General features: G+C 42.4%; 1 protein-coding gene across 17 annotated transcripts in view; it reads right to left on the minus strand.

Annotated features, from left to right (window-relative positions):
* Positions 1-15,805, minus strand: part of NEDD4L (neural precursor cell expressed, developmentally down-regulated 4-like, E3 ubiquitin protein ligase) — a 372,463-nt gene that overhangs the window by 25,534 nt on the left and 331,124 nt on the right. For all 17 annotated transcript variants that reach the window (XM_021073866.1, XM_021073873.1, XM_021073871.1 and 14 more), the window contains 4 exons: positions 7,569-7,634; positions 5,291-5,520; positions 3,847-3,968; positions 1,420-1,490 (listed from right to left, as the gene is read on the minus strand). In XM_021073866.1, the coding sequence (XP_020929525.1) occupies positions 1,420-1,490; positions 3,847-3,968; positions 5,291-5,520; positions 7,569-7,634 (489 nt within the window). The remainder of the gene's footprint in view (positions 1-1,419; positions 1,491-3,846; positions 3,969-5,290; positions 5,521-7,568; positions 7,635-15,805) is intronic.

Consider the following 15,805-nt stretch of genomic DNA (forward strand, 5'->3'; position numbering starts at 1 on the left):
TGTGGAAGTCACAGTAAGCAAACAGGAAGGCTGCTCTTGGTGTTAAAACCCGGAATACAGGCCTTGAAAGCCTGGGCTCCTCTGGGGTCTAAGGGTGGGGACCTAAGGGGCACTAAGAAGACAAAATGTGTGCACCAACTGTCAACAAGGGGATGAAATTAACTTAGACTTTAAGAGAAATTTCTATACTCCTAGCTTCCTCACTGTACAGTAATAAAAGCATAAAGCGTAAGTTAAAGGTGAACACTGGAGTTCCCGTCGTGGTGCAGTGGTTAACAAATCTGACTAGGAACCTTGGGGTTGTGGGTTCAATCTTTGCCCTTGCTCAGTGGGTTAATGATCCGGTGTTGCTGTGAGCTGTGGTGTAGGTCGCAGACACGGCTCAGATCCCAAGTTGCTATGGCTCTGGCGCAGGCCGGCGGCTACAGATCCAATTGGACCCCTAGCCTGGGAACCTCCATCTGCCGCGGGAAGTGGCCCAAGAAATGGCAAAAAGACAAAAAAAAAAAAAAAAAAAAAAAAAAAAAGGGTGAACACTGAGAAGACCACGGACACAGAGACATGGAAACACCAGGTGAATGGATTCATGTGCACTGCTGGGGGCTGACGCTTTCACAGAGAGAGGATGAGTAGAAACAGCAGTGACGCTCTGAAGAACAGGCATGTGGCTCACACAGCCAAGTACACAAGTGACACAGGCCGCTCAGCAGCAAGGATCCGGCGGGGGAAGATGCTGACTCAAGCGGCAGTATATGAAAGCAGAGCTGCAAATACCCCAAGTGGACAAAGATGCTTCCTGATGGCCCCCTGTGTGACGGTGCTGGCACCTGGGCAAACGCCCCCAAGCTCGGAGGGGAGTGGTGGGGGTATGGGTAATTTAAAAGAAAAACTGAAGCAAAGTATATTAGGAAAGAACAGCAACTTTTGTTTTGATAGAAAATCCCTAACTCTAAAGTGGTCAGCCTAGATAAAATAAGTTAAAAACAACATAAAAACCTGAATCAAAAGTCAGCAATTATTTTCTCTCTTCATCCCTCTCCTACCCTTCTTCCCCAACTAGGGTGGCGGTTAATATTCTTCCCTTTATCAACTGTTTCGTCTGTTCCCTCTGCCATTCTTTGAGGTTGGAAAATAGAAGGACAGCAGATGAACCTCTGAGTGTTCAGTGTTAGCAGTTTTCAATGGAAAACACAGGCTGTACTGAGGTCTCCCAATGACCCTTGGAGTTAATTTGGTCAATGATTTGCTTATTTAAAGAGTCAGGGAGATCAATTAACTTCCTGAATAACTAAATGTTCCCTGTTCATACTGAATAACGACACCCGTAAAAATCGCTGTAATAGCAACATGGTCTCAGGTACCCTTCTGTAAGGTGTGAGCAGCCTGTGAGGCCCATGCCAGTGACCTGGATTTACTCACCACAGATTCCATGTCATTCAGAGTTATCTGCTTTCCCAGCATCATTTTGTAAAATGGTCTAATGAAGAAACCTACAACACAGTGAAAACTGGGTTAGTTTGGAATCTTTGATGATGCTGTGCATCAGAGCATGAAACAAAAGATCACCCTGCTTTTCGTTTGAATGAGACAGAACAAAGACTTTTCTAGCATTTGGGGCGGGGGTGGGGACAGGGGCTAGGGAGGAGGGCAATTCTACTAACAGAGATGGCACAGCAGACAGGTGAGGTCAACACGGATGACTACTGAGTTTCAATCACAAGCAGGAGTTGGCAGCAGGCACAGAGCACAGGCACGGGGCATGAAAGGGCCTCCCAGAAGAGGGACAAGGCCAGGGCCTCGCTGGGACACAAGCACAGAGTATCCCAGGTGGACAGGCCAGAGCAGGGACTGAGCACACAGCTTGCACGAGATAATGGAGAGCTTGGGCTGCTGCCCAGGGCCAAGAGAAGGCCCTGAAACACCAGGTGGAAATTCCACCTGCATCTCAGTGTCATCACTGGGGTGGTAATGAGAAGAAAATGGGGCTTTGGTGGGCGGGGGGCGGACAACAAGAAGGAAAGGCGGGGCCCATCCAGAAGGTTGTACGGTTTTCCAGAGGAAGGGTGATGAGGCCTAAGAGAGGCCACAGTGGCAAGGACTCAGCCACCACCACCACCAAGACAACACAGGTGCCCTGAGGGGCCCAGTTCACCACTTCCCAGGCAAGTCAGCTTCACAGGCCCCCTCCTCCCTCACCCTCAGCTCCCTGACTCAGCCCCACCTCCAGATCTAACCTGTCACTGACCCTCTGGAAGCATATTCTTGCTCCCAATGGCTTCACGTGGCCCTGGGGCTGAGGCTCAGAGCCACTGGTGTCGAGGGAGGAAAAAAGGATGGAGCCCCCGGAGGGGAGCAGAGGCTGAACGTGACATACAGGGTGTGTCTGCTCTGCCCTGGGGCTTTGAGTCTTGAGAAGCCAAACACACTGCCGACCACACACCATCAGGCACACCTCTGACCTTCTCCTGAGCATGCTGTTATCTCCTCTCACAGCAGTCTCCTGGGAGCCCTCTCCTCTCTGCATTGACTACCCCAGGGAGCCTGGACTCTGCGCAAGTCCTCACTCTTCTGAAATGATCCCAGTTCTAAATGCCCAAGCCTCCCCCAGTGTCCGGGCAAGGCTAACCCTGGTCGGGCACTCCTGGCCCTCCAGCCAAGCCTGGTCCTCCTGAGTCCTCCCTGTGTTCCCCTTGGCCCAGGCTCTGGACCCAGCATCCTGACTCCCGTATCCCCCACACCCCCTAGAACATAAATTCACCAAGGTCAGAATCTTGGCTTAAACCTTGCTATATTCCCCTTGCAGCAACTGAGCACGTCTTCTTACTTGGCAGAAGGTAAATAAGGGACTTTCTAAGAAGGCTGAAGTGAATCTCAACAGGCTGAAATGATCTATGGCATGAGCCCCATGATGTGAATTAAAAGATTCACACTATACACACAGACGGAGTAAGGGTAGTTTCCCTCCTAATTAGAAAAAAAAAAGTGTTTACTTCCCAACCTCCTACCCCCACAAAAAAATAAAATACTGAAATTAGAGGCTTACAATCAGCTAGCAATTGTCTTAAAGGCTTCTACCCTCAACCATTTCACCCCTAAATGCTTCAAAAATATTTCTGATTTTCCTTCCTCACTGATGATTTCTGTAATGTTCTTGTAAGGGCACTACTTTTTCAATGACTGAATCCAAAAGAAGTCTATGATAAGCCTATTGATACAGCCGGGGAGGGGGGTTCACGTCTAACTTCCAGGTTACCTGGAAATTCTTCTGTGACTTACATGCTCTAAATAATAATGAGATTATATTGCACATCTGCTTCAGCAGTGATCCCAAGGTCAAGGTCTTAGCTGAGTTATAACATGGCTTTGAAATTATTTATAGTCTTTTCACATTCAAAAAACTAGTAATTTGGGGACAAATAGGACAATGGCAGGATATTGGATGGATTAGATCATTTTAGTTAACTTTTCAATTAGCTTTTTCCATCTGTCATCAAATCTAGTTCTTGCTAAAGATAAGTTACTGTGGAAAACATAGAAATTGCACAAATACAGAACGTTCTGTGCTTCACATTCAAGTTTAAAAAAAATTTAAATTTTTTTTAAACTGCATGTAGACACTGTGTTCGGTGCTCAGATTAAGATGACACTAGGAAAAAGTACCTCCATTATGGTCAAAACATTCACAAAAAAACCCAAAAAACAAAGAAAAAAACAACTATTGATTTAGAGAACCAGTGAAGCACTTTTGCTTAAAATCTATGATGTGAAAGATAAGACACCTTATAAGAAACCACAAACAGCACTACTCTTTTTTTTTTATTACTTCGACACTTTTTAATAACTTACCATCTAAAAGTTTCCCATGAAATACTGCCAGGCCAGCAACTCTTCCAATAAAAGTGAAATAGGACAAATGATCTTCATTACAGAGGCCCGAATTGGGATTGATCTGAAGCGTATAGTTGTCCCTTTTGGGGAGGAAGAAACAGAAAAAGAAAGGCAATATAGAAATGCAATCAGTAAGAAACGCAAAAATTTGAATTTTCTGTTGCTTTTAACAACCTGTCATTAAGCTTTTACAGTGTCCCTGCAAACTCCCTGTACCTGACAGAATAGGCATACAAGTTACAGAAGGGGACTGACTTATTAGTTAGCCTTTTTCCATGAAGGACGACAGAAGTCTACTAGAGCTGGTGCATGTGCCCTGTTACGGTAAACCATAAGAAACTTGATATCTACAAAAATGTCAGTTTCATACAGTTCAGCCAAGTATCCTTGGAGGACAAGAAACCATATATACCGAAGGATTCCCAGCCATGTGAATGCTGGAACTATCTCTGTGAGGAGGGAGGTTATGTCCTCTGAGAGCCTTTGCCAATGTCCCAATGCGAATGTCAAAATGTTGATGTACACCTCATTGTCCTCTGGTCTCATAATCACGAGGTTCCATGGTTTTCTGAATGGGCTCTGTGGCCAGATTCCTCAGGGGGCAGCCTTGGGAATGTGGGAGAGAGGTGAGGATCTGGCCTTGGGCCTCCCGCCGCTTCAGTGGCTTTATCAGTTTTACAGAATGGGAAATTCTTGGCCAGAGCACCTCAAAAAGTACTGAGGCTGCCTTCCAAAAGCGCCCTCAGGAGCCCGGCACCAGGGGGAAGACAGAGAGCACCCTCGTCCTCTGCCTTTCAAGGTCAGCAAGGGTTTGGAGAAGCCACGGCCTGGAGGAGGAATAGGTGGCCCTGTGAGCAGCTGGTGTTTGATTCCCGAGAAAGCAACTCACGCTGCCTCAGCGTGCAGGCCTGGCAGTGACGAACCCCTCCCCGCAGGGCAGGGGGAATCCGGGCCTCCCCTCACAGGCCCAGGGCGTGGTCCCTTGGATCCTGAAGTTCGGGGCCTCAATTTCCCTTTAAGTAGTGTCACTTCAGAAACTCTTGTTGTTCACATGAGGAAGACCTTCTCAATTCTGACAGTGACAAATTCTCCCAGATTAACATAAAAATGAAAATCGCCTCGTTTATTACCATAAGTACCCAACACATTTCCAATTTCAATGACACAAACCCAACAGACGAGAGAAGAATTATTTTTAGGTGCTCACAGAGTATACTACTTTCACCATGTGGCGTCAGAACCTGTTCTGGATTTATCGGGGGTGGGGGAGGGGGGGGCTGAAGTCAGCAGTGTTAATTCATCTCTAACCGGGGAGCTGCTTTATTCTTTTATTATGTTTAAATTCCTCAAGAACCAAACAGCTTTGGTGGGGACACATTCTGAATGCACGCGGGACACTTACGTTGCGGAATACTCGAAGAGACCATAGTAGGGGTTGAACATCTCTTTGGACAGTAAGAAGAACCATTCTCTGGCCACGCCCCCGTAGTCCAGACCTTTCTCCGATTCAAATTCAATCCACAGCCTTGCTTTCAGGACATCTGGCCTTTTCACAGACATGATTCTCCGATAGGACTCTTCGAATATGTTATTTCTGTGAAGTTTCATCTCAAACCTATTTGGAATATCAGCCTAAACAAAGAAAAGACACACACACAACCAGACAGTAAATATACATCTTACTTCCGAACAGAAGAAACAACGAAGAGCAAAATCATGGCAGTCTTCAAATAAACAAGTGGTCATGCATGGTTCCCAATGAGACTCTCTCCTTTCTAGATTGTTCTTCAGGTGGATAGAGAGCCTCCCGATGTCAGGAGACACACGGAATCCACCAGCAGCTGCAGCCTGAGTCAGCAGTATGTGCTACAGAAGGAACTATGCTGAATACAGACAATCTCATCCTCTCTTCCTTTCACAAACAATTGAGTGCCACCCACTGGCAAGTGAAACCCATCGACTCTATATGTTGTTTTGGTCAAAGAAAGGGACTTTAGTCCAGGGAATTACAACCCACAGACAATCCCCACCTGGCCAGGCTGGGACCATGCTCAGCCCTGGTACAGCCTCCAGCTGATAGCTGTGACCCATGATGCCTTAACAAGCTAATTCCACTTCCAGGGGAGTGGGACCCTGATTATCATGCCAAGTTTTGGGGAAGCATCCTAAAGGCCACAGTTAATGAACGTGAAAATAAAAAAGCACATGACTGAAGTTGTGAACAAGTGTTTCCTAGAGAAAGAGACCCAGGGTCAGCTTTGCTCTGAGGATGGATTTGCAAGGTCAATTTCCAGGCAGAAGGTACCATAGTGAAAGTGCCACAGAGTGAGTCAGGGTGATACTCACCAAGTCAACACTTATCACTGGGAGAAATGCAGGTGATTCACATAGAAACCCTGGAATTTTATGCATTCAAATTGGGAGTCATTTCAAAAGGAGTTCATTGGGTTAGGATATTGGAAGAGAGGGCAGAACCCCTAAGTGAGAGCTCCCCGAGGCAGAGGCTGTGTCTCAAGAGTTTCTGGAGTACCCATCGTGGCTCAGTGGAAACCAATTTGACTAGTATCCACAAGGATGCAGGTTCGATCCCTGGCCTCGCTCAGTGGGTTAAGGATCTGGCATTGCCATGAGCTGTGGTGTAGGTTGCAGACCTGGCTCAGATCTTGCATTGCTGTGGCTGTGGTGTAGGCCGGCAGCTACAGCTCTGATTCGACCCCTAGCCTGGGAACCTCCATATGCTGCAGGTGTGGCTCTTAAAAAAAAAAAAGGACACAGAGACACACACACAAATAGTTTCTGCATCCTTAGTGTCTTATCCACAGCAGATTGCAGAAAATGAGGCAACAACTGAGGGAGGGGAGTAGGGAGAGATGGCAACAGAGCACAGGCAGACGGCAGTGAGCTGAGCTACGCAGACGGTCTCCTTTCCCCAACGAGAAGAAGCCAAGAAACGGTGACCAGTACAGAAACACCAGAAAGTAGTAAAGGCATGAACTGAGGAGAAAACTGGTAAAATCTATACAAAGAGGTGAAATCAGAAAGTAAAACAGAAGATAAAATGTTAAGGTATTTGGAGAGATAGATGAGTGGAAAATATAATACTGTAATTTGAAACACTACCTGTAATTTAAAAAACCCCAAAAAAACCTTAGAGGGTTTCTCAGTTCGGTCAAAATCTTAATGGGTTTCCCAATGAGAATTTTAATCTTAAAATTACATTTGGCTTTAATTGCCAAATATTATAAATTATAGTTACATTGTACATATTATAGTTAAAACTATTCTTCTGAATTTAAAGGCGTGGACTTGAACAGTTTTCTAGTTAGGAACTAGGTTTTATTAAATATGATAACCATAAGCAATTGTGTAGGCATCCCCGAATTTTTTTCACAAGGTCCTGAATTATTTTATACCCCATAAAAATCACTTGTACCTTTTAATGTATTACATAAGAAATTACCTTCAGGTGATTTCATATGTAATACTAAGTTAATCTTCACTTACCATTTCTGTCAAAAAGAAAATTCAGATGGAAGATCCAGGTGGATCAAAGTGCAGTGAAAAAAGGAAGGTAATATTTTTAGTATACACACAAGAGTAACAAACAAGTTGTTCTCACTGAAGTAATTTTGGTAACTTACACATGACTAGAGCAGCATTTTTAGAAGACATGTACTCACAGGTTTCTTTAATTTCTTCCTAAAGTAGTCATATTTCTGCTTAAATTCTCTGGAGTAAGGAACAGCCTGGAAGACAAATGTATAAATATAGACGTTATGAACAATATGCTTGAAATTTTATGTATACTAGGCCAACATTCAGAAAACTGCATGAACTGTAAACTTTAAAACTGTCACGCTCCATATTTCCACTGTAATTTACATAATGTCTACAAAACATATGGGAAAGTTCTAGAAATGACTATGCTTAATCTGCACTGAATGGGACTTTCATTCTTGAAAACAACTATACTGATGTTGCAGAGATCACAGCTCCATAGACTTTCCGTGTGACTTTCATCTGAATGTGGGTCAGGGTGTATCGTAATCGTTTTATTGGTTGTAATTCAGGTAAGAGTTATTGGTTATCACACTTTAACACACAGCCCCAAATGGCCTATACTGTCATCCTAAAAAGACTAGCTGGGCTTTAAAAATCTTTGGGAGAAAAAGTAATGAGCAGAAAGGCAAATGAACTGATACTCTTGTCAAAGAGTGAAAACTGGGGAGACAGCGTGCTGGAAAAGTCCTCATTTTAGGTGTTTACTATTTAGTGGTCCTAGGCAAGGATTTCCTTAAAACTGGAATGCTTTAATCTATGAAGCAGAGTGATGATGCCACAGGAGTGGGCTCAGTAACAGAGCTAACATTATTTACAAGTTCTAGAATCTCTTCAGGTCAAGTAATAACATTTCTGTACAGTTATTTAAATATTCTTTACTTGTTATGTTGTCAAGTATCTTACAACATCCAACAGTCAGAGCCCTGACTTCAGGCTTTTGAAAAAGTTAAAAAAAATTTTTTTTTAATCAAGCAGAAAGGATTGGCTTTTGCACACTCAGACCCAACTGTGACAGCCTCACGCTCAGAACAACCCGTTGCTTTTTAGTGAATAGCGTGAGTTTGGGCAGGAATACTTTGCTAATATCTTGGACTGTGTTCATGAAATATACTGATCCTTTGCAAAGTGGCTCCAGACTCCAAATTTTGCAACTCCACCATGCTTACTCCTGATAAGAAAGAGGAAGATGAAGAATAAAAGCTACTGTTTTAAGACACAATCTTGAAAAACTTATGATTTCCAAAGGAGACAGCTTGGGGGGTGGGGGTTGCTCTGGGGGTGTGGGATGGAAATCTTATAAAATTGGATTGTGATGATCATTATACAACTATTAATAAACTCATTGTGTTTAAAAAAAAGACACAATGATACAAATAATAACTCACCCAAACTGAAAACAACTACTCTCATAGAAAACAATGGTCATGTCAGAATGTTCTACTTTGTACTTCAAGATATTTACCTATCTTAACATTCTAAAGACAATTTGTACTTTGGTCTGTTCTTAGTTGTTAACATTTAAGGCCAGTTTTCATTTTCATTCATTCAGTTTTCACTGAACATTAGATTTGAAAACATATCACATTTATGTACTAGTCTGACAAAGTCATATATCAATTCTGATTCTAGAAAAGATAGAAATTTTGTATCTGGACAACCACCAACATAAAGAAAAGGATACAATGTTCTAACATAAGCCATTAAGGACATTATCATGCTTTTCCCTCTACCAACACTATAGGCCATAACAAATGAGGATTTTCTATCCAGTTTATTTATTCATTCTTTGGTGGTTCATTTGCTGATTCATTCAACAAGTATTTCTTGAGACATTTAATCTGTGCCAGGCATTTTGTGTGGTAGGGAAATAATGTTATCAACCCAAGCTTTCTTTCCCTATTCCCTCCTGGAGTTTAGGGGCTACTGTGAGCAATGGGTAGTAAGAAATAAATGAATACGAAGTGGTAAATGCTAGGAGGGAGAACGCTAGAAAGTTCCTTGGAGAACTTTACGTGAGGTGGTCAGGGAAGGCAGCTTGGGGAAAGGGAAATGTGAGCAGAAACCAAAGTGACAGGAGAGAACAAACCATGACAGGAACAGGGAGTTCTCACAAAAAAAAAAAAAAAAAAAAAAAAGGCAAAGTCTCAAAAAGGAAAAGCAGTTGTCTAATGTTCTTAGCTATGATTAACTGTGATCGAAGGAAATTAAGCTGAAAAAAATGATTTCTTTCCCTTATCTCATGCCAGCTTTACAAAGACATGCCTTCTAGGGCAGACCCTACTGCCAGCTAGCTCTGTGATATGACTGCTCCACTGTGGAATTCCTTCCTTCCCAGTTCAGCAGGACTTGACTAGGCAAATGTTAAGGCTCTTCCATTTCCAAAAACCCGAGATTCCCAGTAATTCCCTTTTTTGTTTGTTTGTTTGTTTGTTTGTTTTTGGTTTTGTTTTGTTTTTTAGGTCCTCCCCTGCTGCATAAGGAAGTTCTCAGGTTAGGGGTCGAATCGAAGCTGCAGTTGCTGGCCTACACCACAGCCACATCAATGTGGGATCCAAGCCCCGTCTGCAACCACAGTTCAGGGAAACCCTGGATCCTTTAACTCACTGAGTGAGGCCAGGGATGGAACCTGCATTTTCATGGATACTAGTCAGATTCTTAACCGCTTGAGCCACAGTGGGAACTCCCCCCAGTAATTCTTTATTGTTTTTGTTTTCCCACCTGAAAATATTGAAAAAAAAAAAAAAAAAAAAAGCTTAAAACTTCATCATTCTGTATGCAAGTTTGACCATCTTAAGTGACCACTTTCCCAAGGAATATATTTCAAAGGGCTGCCCCCCAGCCACGGTATTTACTCCCTTGTCCGGCTTGTCACCTGGCAGGTGCTGATTAGTCGTGGGTAGAATTAAGTGCTGAGATATTTCTGGTCTTTTTTTCTTCTGGGGATTGATGCATGAAAGTTGAGAAATCATTATCCTCTTCTAATGCTTATCTTTTCTTCCTAGGGGTCATTCTTATGATGGAATAAGAAGACTGGGTTTTCATATTTTCTTCCTAAAGAGACTCCAACAACGTACCAAATGCCCATGCATTGCCACCCTGAAGAGAACTGCACTTGTTGCACTGGACAGGCCAAATTATTTACTCTTACTTGAAAAACTGCCATCTTATTATTATTTACTTATTTATTTTGTCTTTAGGCCTGTACCCAGCATATTGAAGTTCCCAGGCTAGGGGTCAAATTGGAACTATAGCTGCCAGCCTATGCCACAGCCACAGCAAGGCCAGACCTGAGCTGCATCTGCCACCTACATCACAGCTCATGGCAATGCTGAATCCTTAACCCACTGAGCAAGGCCAGGGATTGAACACACATCCTCATGGATAGTAGTTGGATTAGTTACCACTGAGCCACAATGGAAACTGAAAACCTGCCATCTTATTTTCTCATATAGAACTTGTAAAAAATAAGCCTATTAAAAAAGTTAATGTATCTGTTTATTAAAGCTGCTTTCGTTTTTGAACAAAATGAAAACCCAACATTGTGTAAGTGGGCTCTAAATGTTTTCAGGCCATGACTGTCCACTGCTTACACTGGAGCTTCCTGGAGAGGAGGGTTTGGGCCTGATGTGGAGACGTCTGGAAAGCTAGCACACCCTGTGGTTCTGGTTTGGATTCTGACATATGCTGGAACTTCTGGCAACGCCATTCGTTTCCTGATCTTCTGACAAATTGGGAATAACGACTCCCCTACCATCCTGAGGGGAGTTGTGTGAGTTTCAAAGCAGTTGATTGTAAAGTTCCTAAATGAATGAGTAGGAGGGTCACACAAGCATGAGAAAGCGTTCATGACAGCAGCTACTGCGAATGGCACTTTATGCTTCTAATGTTATTAATGGTGATGCTTACCATAAAGACCCCATACTGACTTACAGTTATGCCACAAAAAGAGTCTCCTCTCCCCTAACAGATAGATCTTTTTAAAACTTGGGAAAAGAGATAGAAACTCAAGGTACCAGATAAGGAGAAAGACTCAAAATTAGAGAAGTGGGCTTTGGACCTGGACCTGGTGCTTGGGCTCAGGTTTTTAATCTCCACATGGGGACAAGGAACATGGCCTAGAGTCTGGATGACCTAGGGAGTCAGAACACAGTTCCCTGCTTAAAATTCACATCTGAAAAGGCAACAAGAAAATTCTACCCATAGGCCTAGGAAAGCTGCAAGGGAGCCTCCCTTCTGTCCAGGACTATAACTAGGAGAAAAACAAGCAAAACCCCCAGACCTCTAAAACATTCCGATGCCAAGCCTATACCAAAGTGGGTATGAGGTCCATAGTTATAATAACTGAGGGTGCATCAACCCAAGCTAAAAAGTTAACAGTAAATAAAGGTCAGGATGTATTAAAGTGCCATAGGGGAAAAAAAATGAAGACAAGCACACTTAAAAATACAAAATTATAGGAGTTCCCATTGTGGCTCAGCAGGTTAAGAAACTGACTAGTATCCACAAGGATGTGGGTTTGATCCCTGGTCTCTCTCAGTGGGTTACAGAATCCAGAGTTGCTGCAAGCTGAGGTGTAGTTTGCAGACCAGGTTTGGATCTGGTGTTGCTGTGGCTGTGGCTGACAGATGCAGCTATGATTTGACCCTTAGCTTGGGAATTCCCATATGCTGTGAGTGCAGCCCTAAAAAGACAACAAACAAACAAAAAACACCCCCCCACCCAAATACACCAAAATTATAAACTGAACTAGGCAGTCAAATACCACTGAGGAGAGTCTACAGACATAACAAGTGGGAGATTTAATACCCCTGGAACCAGAGATAAAAGGATAATCTGAAAGAAGCTATGAAATAAGTATTTTAGAATGATTATAAAGTTGAAAGTATGAATAGAAAAAATAAGTAAAAGGGGTAGAACAGGACATAATAACAATCACTAAAAAGGCCAAGCAAACTTAAAAAGACCAAACAGACCTCTGAGCAATTAAACAGTCAGTGAAATATAAGACATGAACTGATAAAGAGTAGATTATAAAAAAGCTTAAAAGATAATTAACTAGAAGAGCTGAGCCCAGAATACAGTAATGAGAAAAACAGAAAACAGGAAAGAGGTAAGGAAGAGAGAATGTGAACTTGAATCGAAAACTCAATAGGAGTAACTGATACAGATAATAGGAAAGATACAATATGTAAAGAAATAACTGCTGAAAAATCTCCAGAATAAAGGAAAACACAAACCCCATACTGAAGAATCACAATGAATCCAAAGCAGAATAAATAAAAAGAAATCCCCACTTAGGTTCATGACAATAAAATTACAGAAAATCAAAGACATAGAGAAAAATTCAAAATCACTGGAGAAAAGAGACCAAAATATGGGAAGCAGATTGTCAATTTATCATCAGTTATGGAAGCCAGAAGACAGACAGACAGACACACAACACCTCCAGAGTACTGAAGGAAAGTAACTGTTAAGCAAGGATTCTATAATCAGCTAAACTACCACTTAACAGAGAGGTAGGGAAGGCCCTTCTCTCAGTCTCTCATTGAAGGTGCCGTCAGAGCAGAGCTTCTCAAACTTGAGTGGGCATCAGAAAACTGGGCAGGGGAGCGGGTGTTAAAACACAGACTGCTGGGTTCACCCCCAGAACTGCTGATTTTCAGAAGGTCTGGGTTGGGACCCCAAAATTTACTTTTCTAGTAAGTTTTTGGATTCTGACACTGCTGATCTATAGACCACACTTTGAGAACCAAGAAACAGAGGTTAAAGTTCATGAGGAGCAAACTTAACTTGGAAAAAGGAGATGCAAGAACCTGGAGTTCCCGTTGTGGCCTAGTGGTTAATGAATCCAACTAGGAACCATGAGGTTTTGGGTTCGATCCCTGGGCTTGCTCAGTGGGTTAAGGATCCGGCGTTGCCATGAGCTGTGGTGTAGGTCGCAGATGTGGCTCTGATCCTGAGTTGCTGTGGCTCTGGTGTAGGCCAGCGGCTACAGCTCCGATTAGATCCTAGCCTGGGAACCTCCATATGCCGTGGGAGCGGCCCAAGAAATGGCAAAAAGACAAAAAAAAAAAAAAAAAGAGAGATGCAAGAACCAATGGTGGGCAAAGGAATTTGTTTACATATAAGGAAATCAAAGAAGCACTGATTGTTGAAAAAAAGATAAAATATTCACAATGAATTTGGAAAGTTTAAAGATAAGATAGTTTTAAAATTCCACTGAACAATGGAAAGTGGGAGTGGGAAGAACAGCATTAAAGTTTCCCAAAGTTGTATGTTATCCAGCAAGAGAGGAAAGAAAGAGTGACTGATTTTGACATTAAACCAAGGATGTTGGTTAAAAATTTTAACATGATCACTAAAAGAACAGAAATAGAAAATACAACTTCCAAGCAAGTATAGAAAATGAAAGAGAATAGAGTACATTATCAGTCCACTAAAAAGCAAGGAAAAAGAAAAACGGAGCTAGCTAAGAGACAAAAGATATTAACAGGTGAATACTAACGAAGAGAAAGTGAACATACTGAATGACAAAGGCACAATCACCATAAGAGATTCTGACACAGTGAAGACTTGGCTGGATATGAAAGCCAGGAAAAAAAAAAAATCAGTGATGGAAACATGTAATCTGAACACCACAGACTTGATCTAATAGATATATAAAGAACCCTATACCCAGCAAAGGCAGAATACACATTCTTTTCAAACACAAATAGAATGTTAGTGAAAAGTGGTCAAGTTTTTCTGTTTTTTCCAATATTCTCTGATCATAACACAATAAAATTAAAAATCAGTAAGAAACAGAAAGGTATAAACTCTCCTACACCTAGAAACTAAAAAGCATACTCTAATTTATAAGCTATGGACAGAAAGAAATCATTATAGAAATTACTAAAATTTTAGGGCTAAATTAAAACAAAGGCCAAATATCTATACTAAGGTAATAATTACCCAAATACACATGCTCTTATTGAAAGAAACATGACTAATAATAATAAAAGAGTAAATAAGGCTCTTTTATTAAGAGAAAACAAAAGATCTTTCCTCAGGGCAAATCCACCTGGATCTATGATGCCAAGCAGTTTTCAGTGGTAATTAATAAGAACTAACTGTTGCGTGAAGACAGATGATCAATGAATGTTAGAAATATCTGAAAAGGCTTCAGAATTATTATGTCAAAAGTCCTCTCCTGCTTGAAAACTGCATTGTTTCTTGAATTTACCTTGTTTCTCATGATGATGAGAAAATGCTACTCTAACTTACTGTGACTGCAAATGTAACAAAAAGAAGCCATGGCAGTAAGGCAGGTGTTTGTTAAACTACATGAGGAGTAGTTGACGCCTGCTTTGACTCAGGGATTATTGAGCACTTCGCATTATCCAGTAGCAAAGCAGTGAACAAATCTGACAAAAAAGTAAAGTGATGTCAGGCATCAAGATGCGTTTGCATGGATGTGAGGGCGATCTGGCTGCAACGTCATTCACCCCATTGATCGCCAGGGTTGATTCGGCTGATCTGGCTGGCTAGGCACGTGTGTCCCCTTCCTCCCTCACGGCTCCATGTGCGTCCCTCCCAAAGCTGCGCACTCGGTCGAAGAGGATGACCATCCCGATAGAAGAGGGCCGTTCTTCCGTCGAGGGTATACGAGTAGCTGCGCTCCCCTGCTAGAACCTCCAAACAAGCTCTCAAGATGTGTTTGCACTGTATTTTAAGTTTTCAAGTGGGCCTAAAATTCAAAATGTAATTTGAACTGAATCAAACTAAAGCCACAAAATTAGTATTTTAAATGTACCTATTGGTCTTAGTTTAGCACTCGAAATAGCAAACTTTTCTTTCTTTAGTTCCTCCAGATTTTTTTTTTCCTTTTCAAGGCCACACTTGTGGCTGCAACCTACACCACAGCTCACTGCAATGCTGGATCTTTAACCCTCTGAGAGAGGCCAGGGATTGAACCCACATCTGCATGGCTCCTAGTCGGGTTCATTAACCGCTGAGCCACAAAGAGAACTCCTGATTCCTCCAGTTTTGTTTTTGTTTTTGTTTGGTTGGTTGGTTTTTTCGGTCTATTTTTTCTTTTTTGGCCACCCAGCAGCATATGGAGTTCCTGGGCAAGCGATCAGATCCTAGCTGCAGCTGTAGCAACGATGGATCTTTTAACCCACTGTTCGGGGTCTGGGATGGAACCTGCATCCTGGTGCTGCAGAGATGTATGTTGTGCCACAGCAGGAACCCTTCTCTAGTTTTTAAGATTCCCATATATGCAATTTTCTGCTGACCCTAGAACAGTTCCTGCCATTCCAGGATGTCTCTTTGTACTCATACACCCCTGACAAAAGACTCTAGTGTATTCCCTGTG

The sequence above is a fragment of the Sus scrofa genome, chromosome 1 (genome assembly GCF_000003025.6).
Source record: "Sus scrofa isolate TJ Tabasco breed Duroc chromosome 1, Sscrofa11.1, whole genome shotgun sequence".
NCBI lineage: Eukaryota > Metazoa > Chordata > Mammalia > Artiodactyla > Suidae > Sus > Sus scrofa.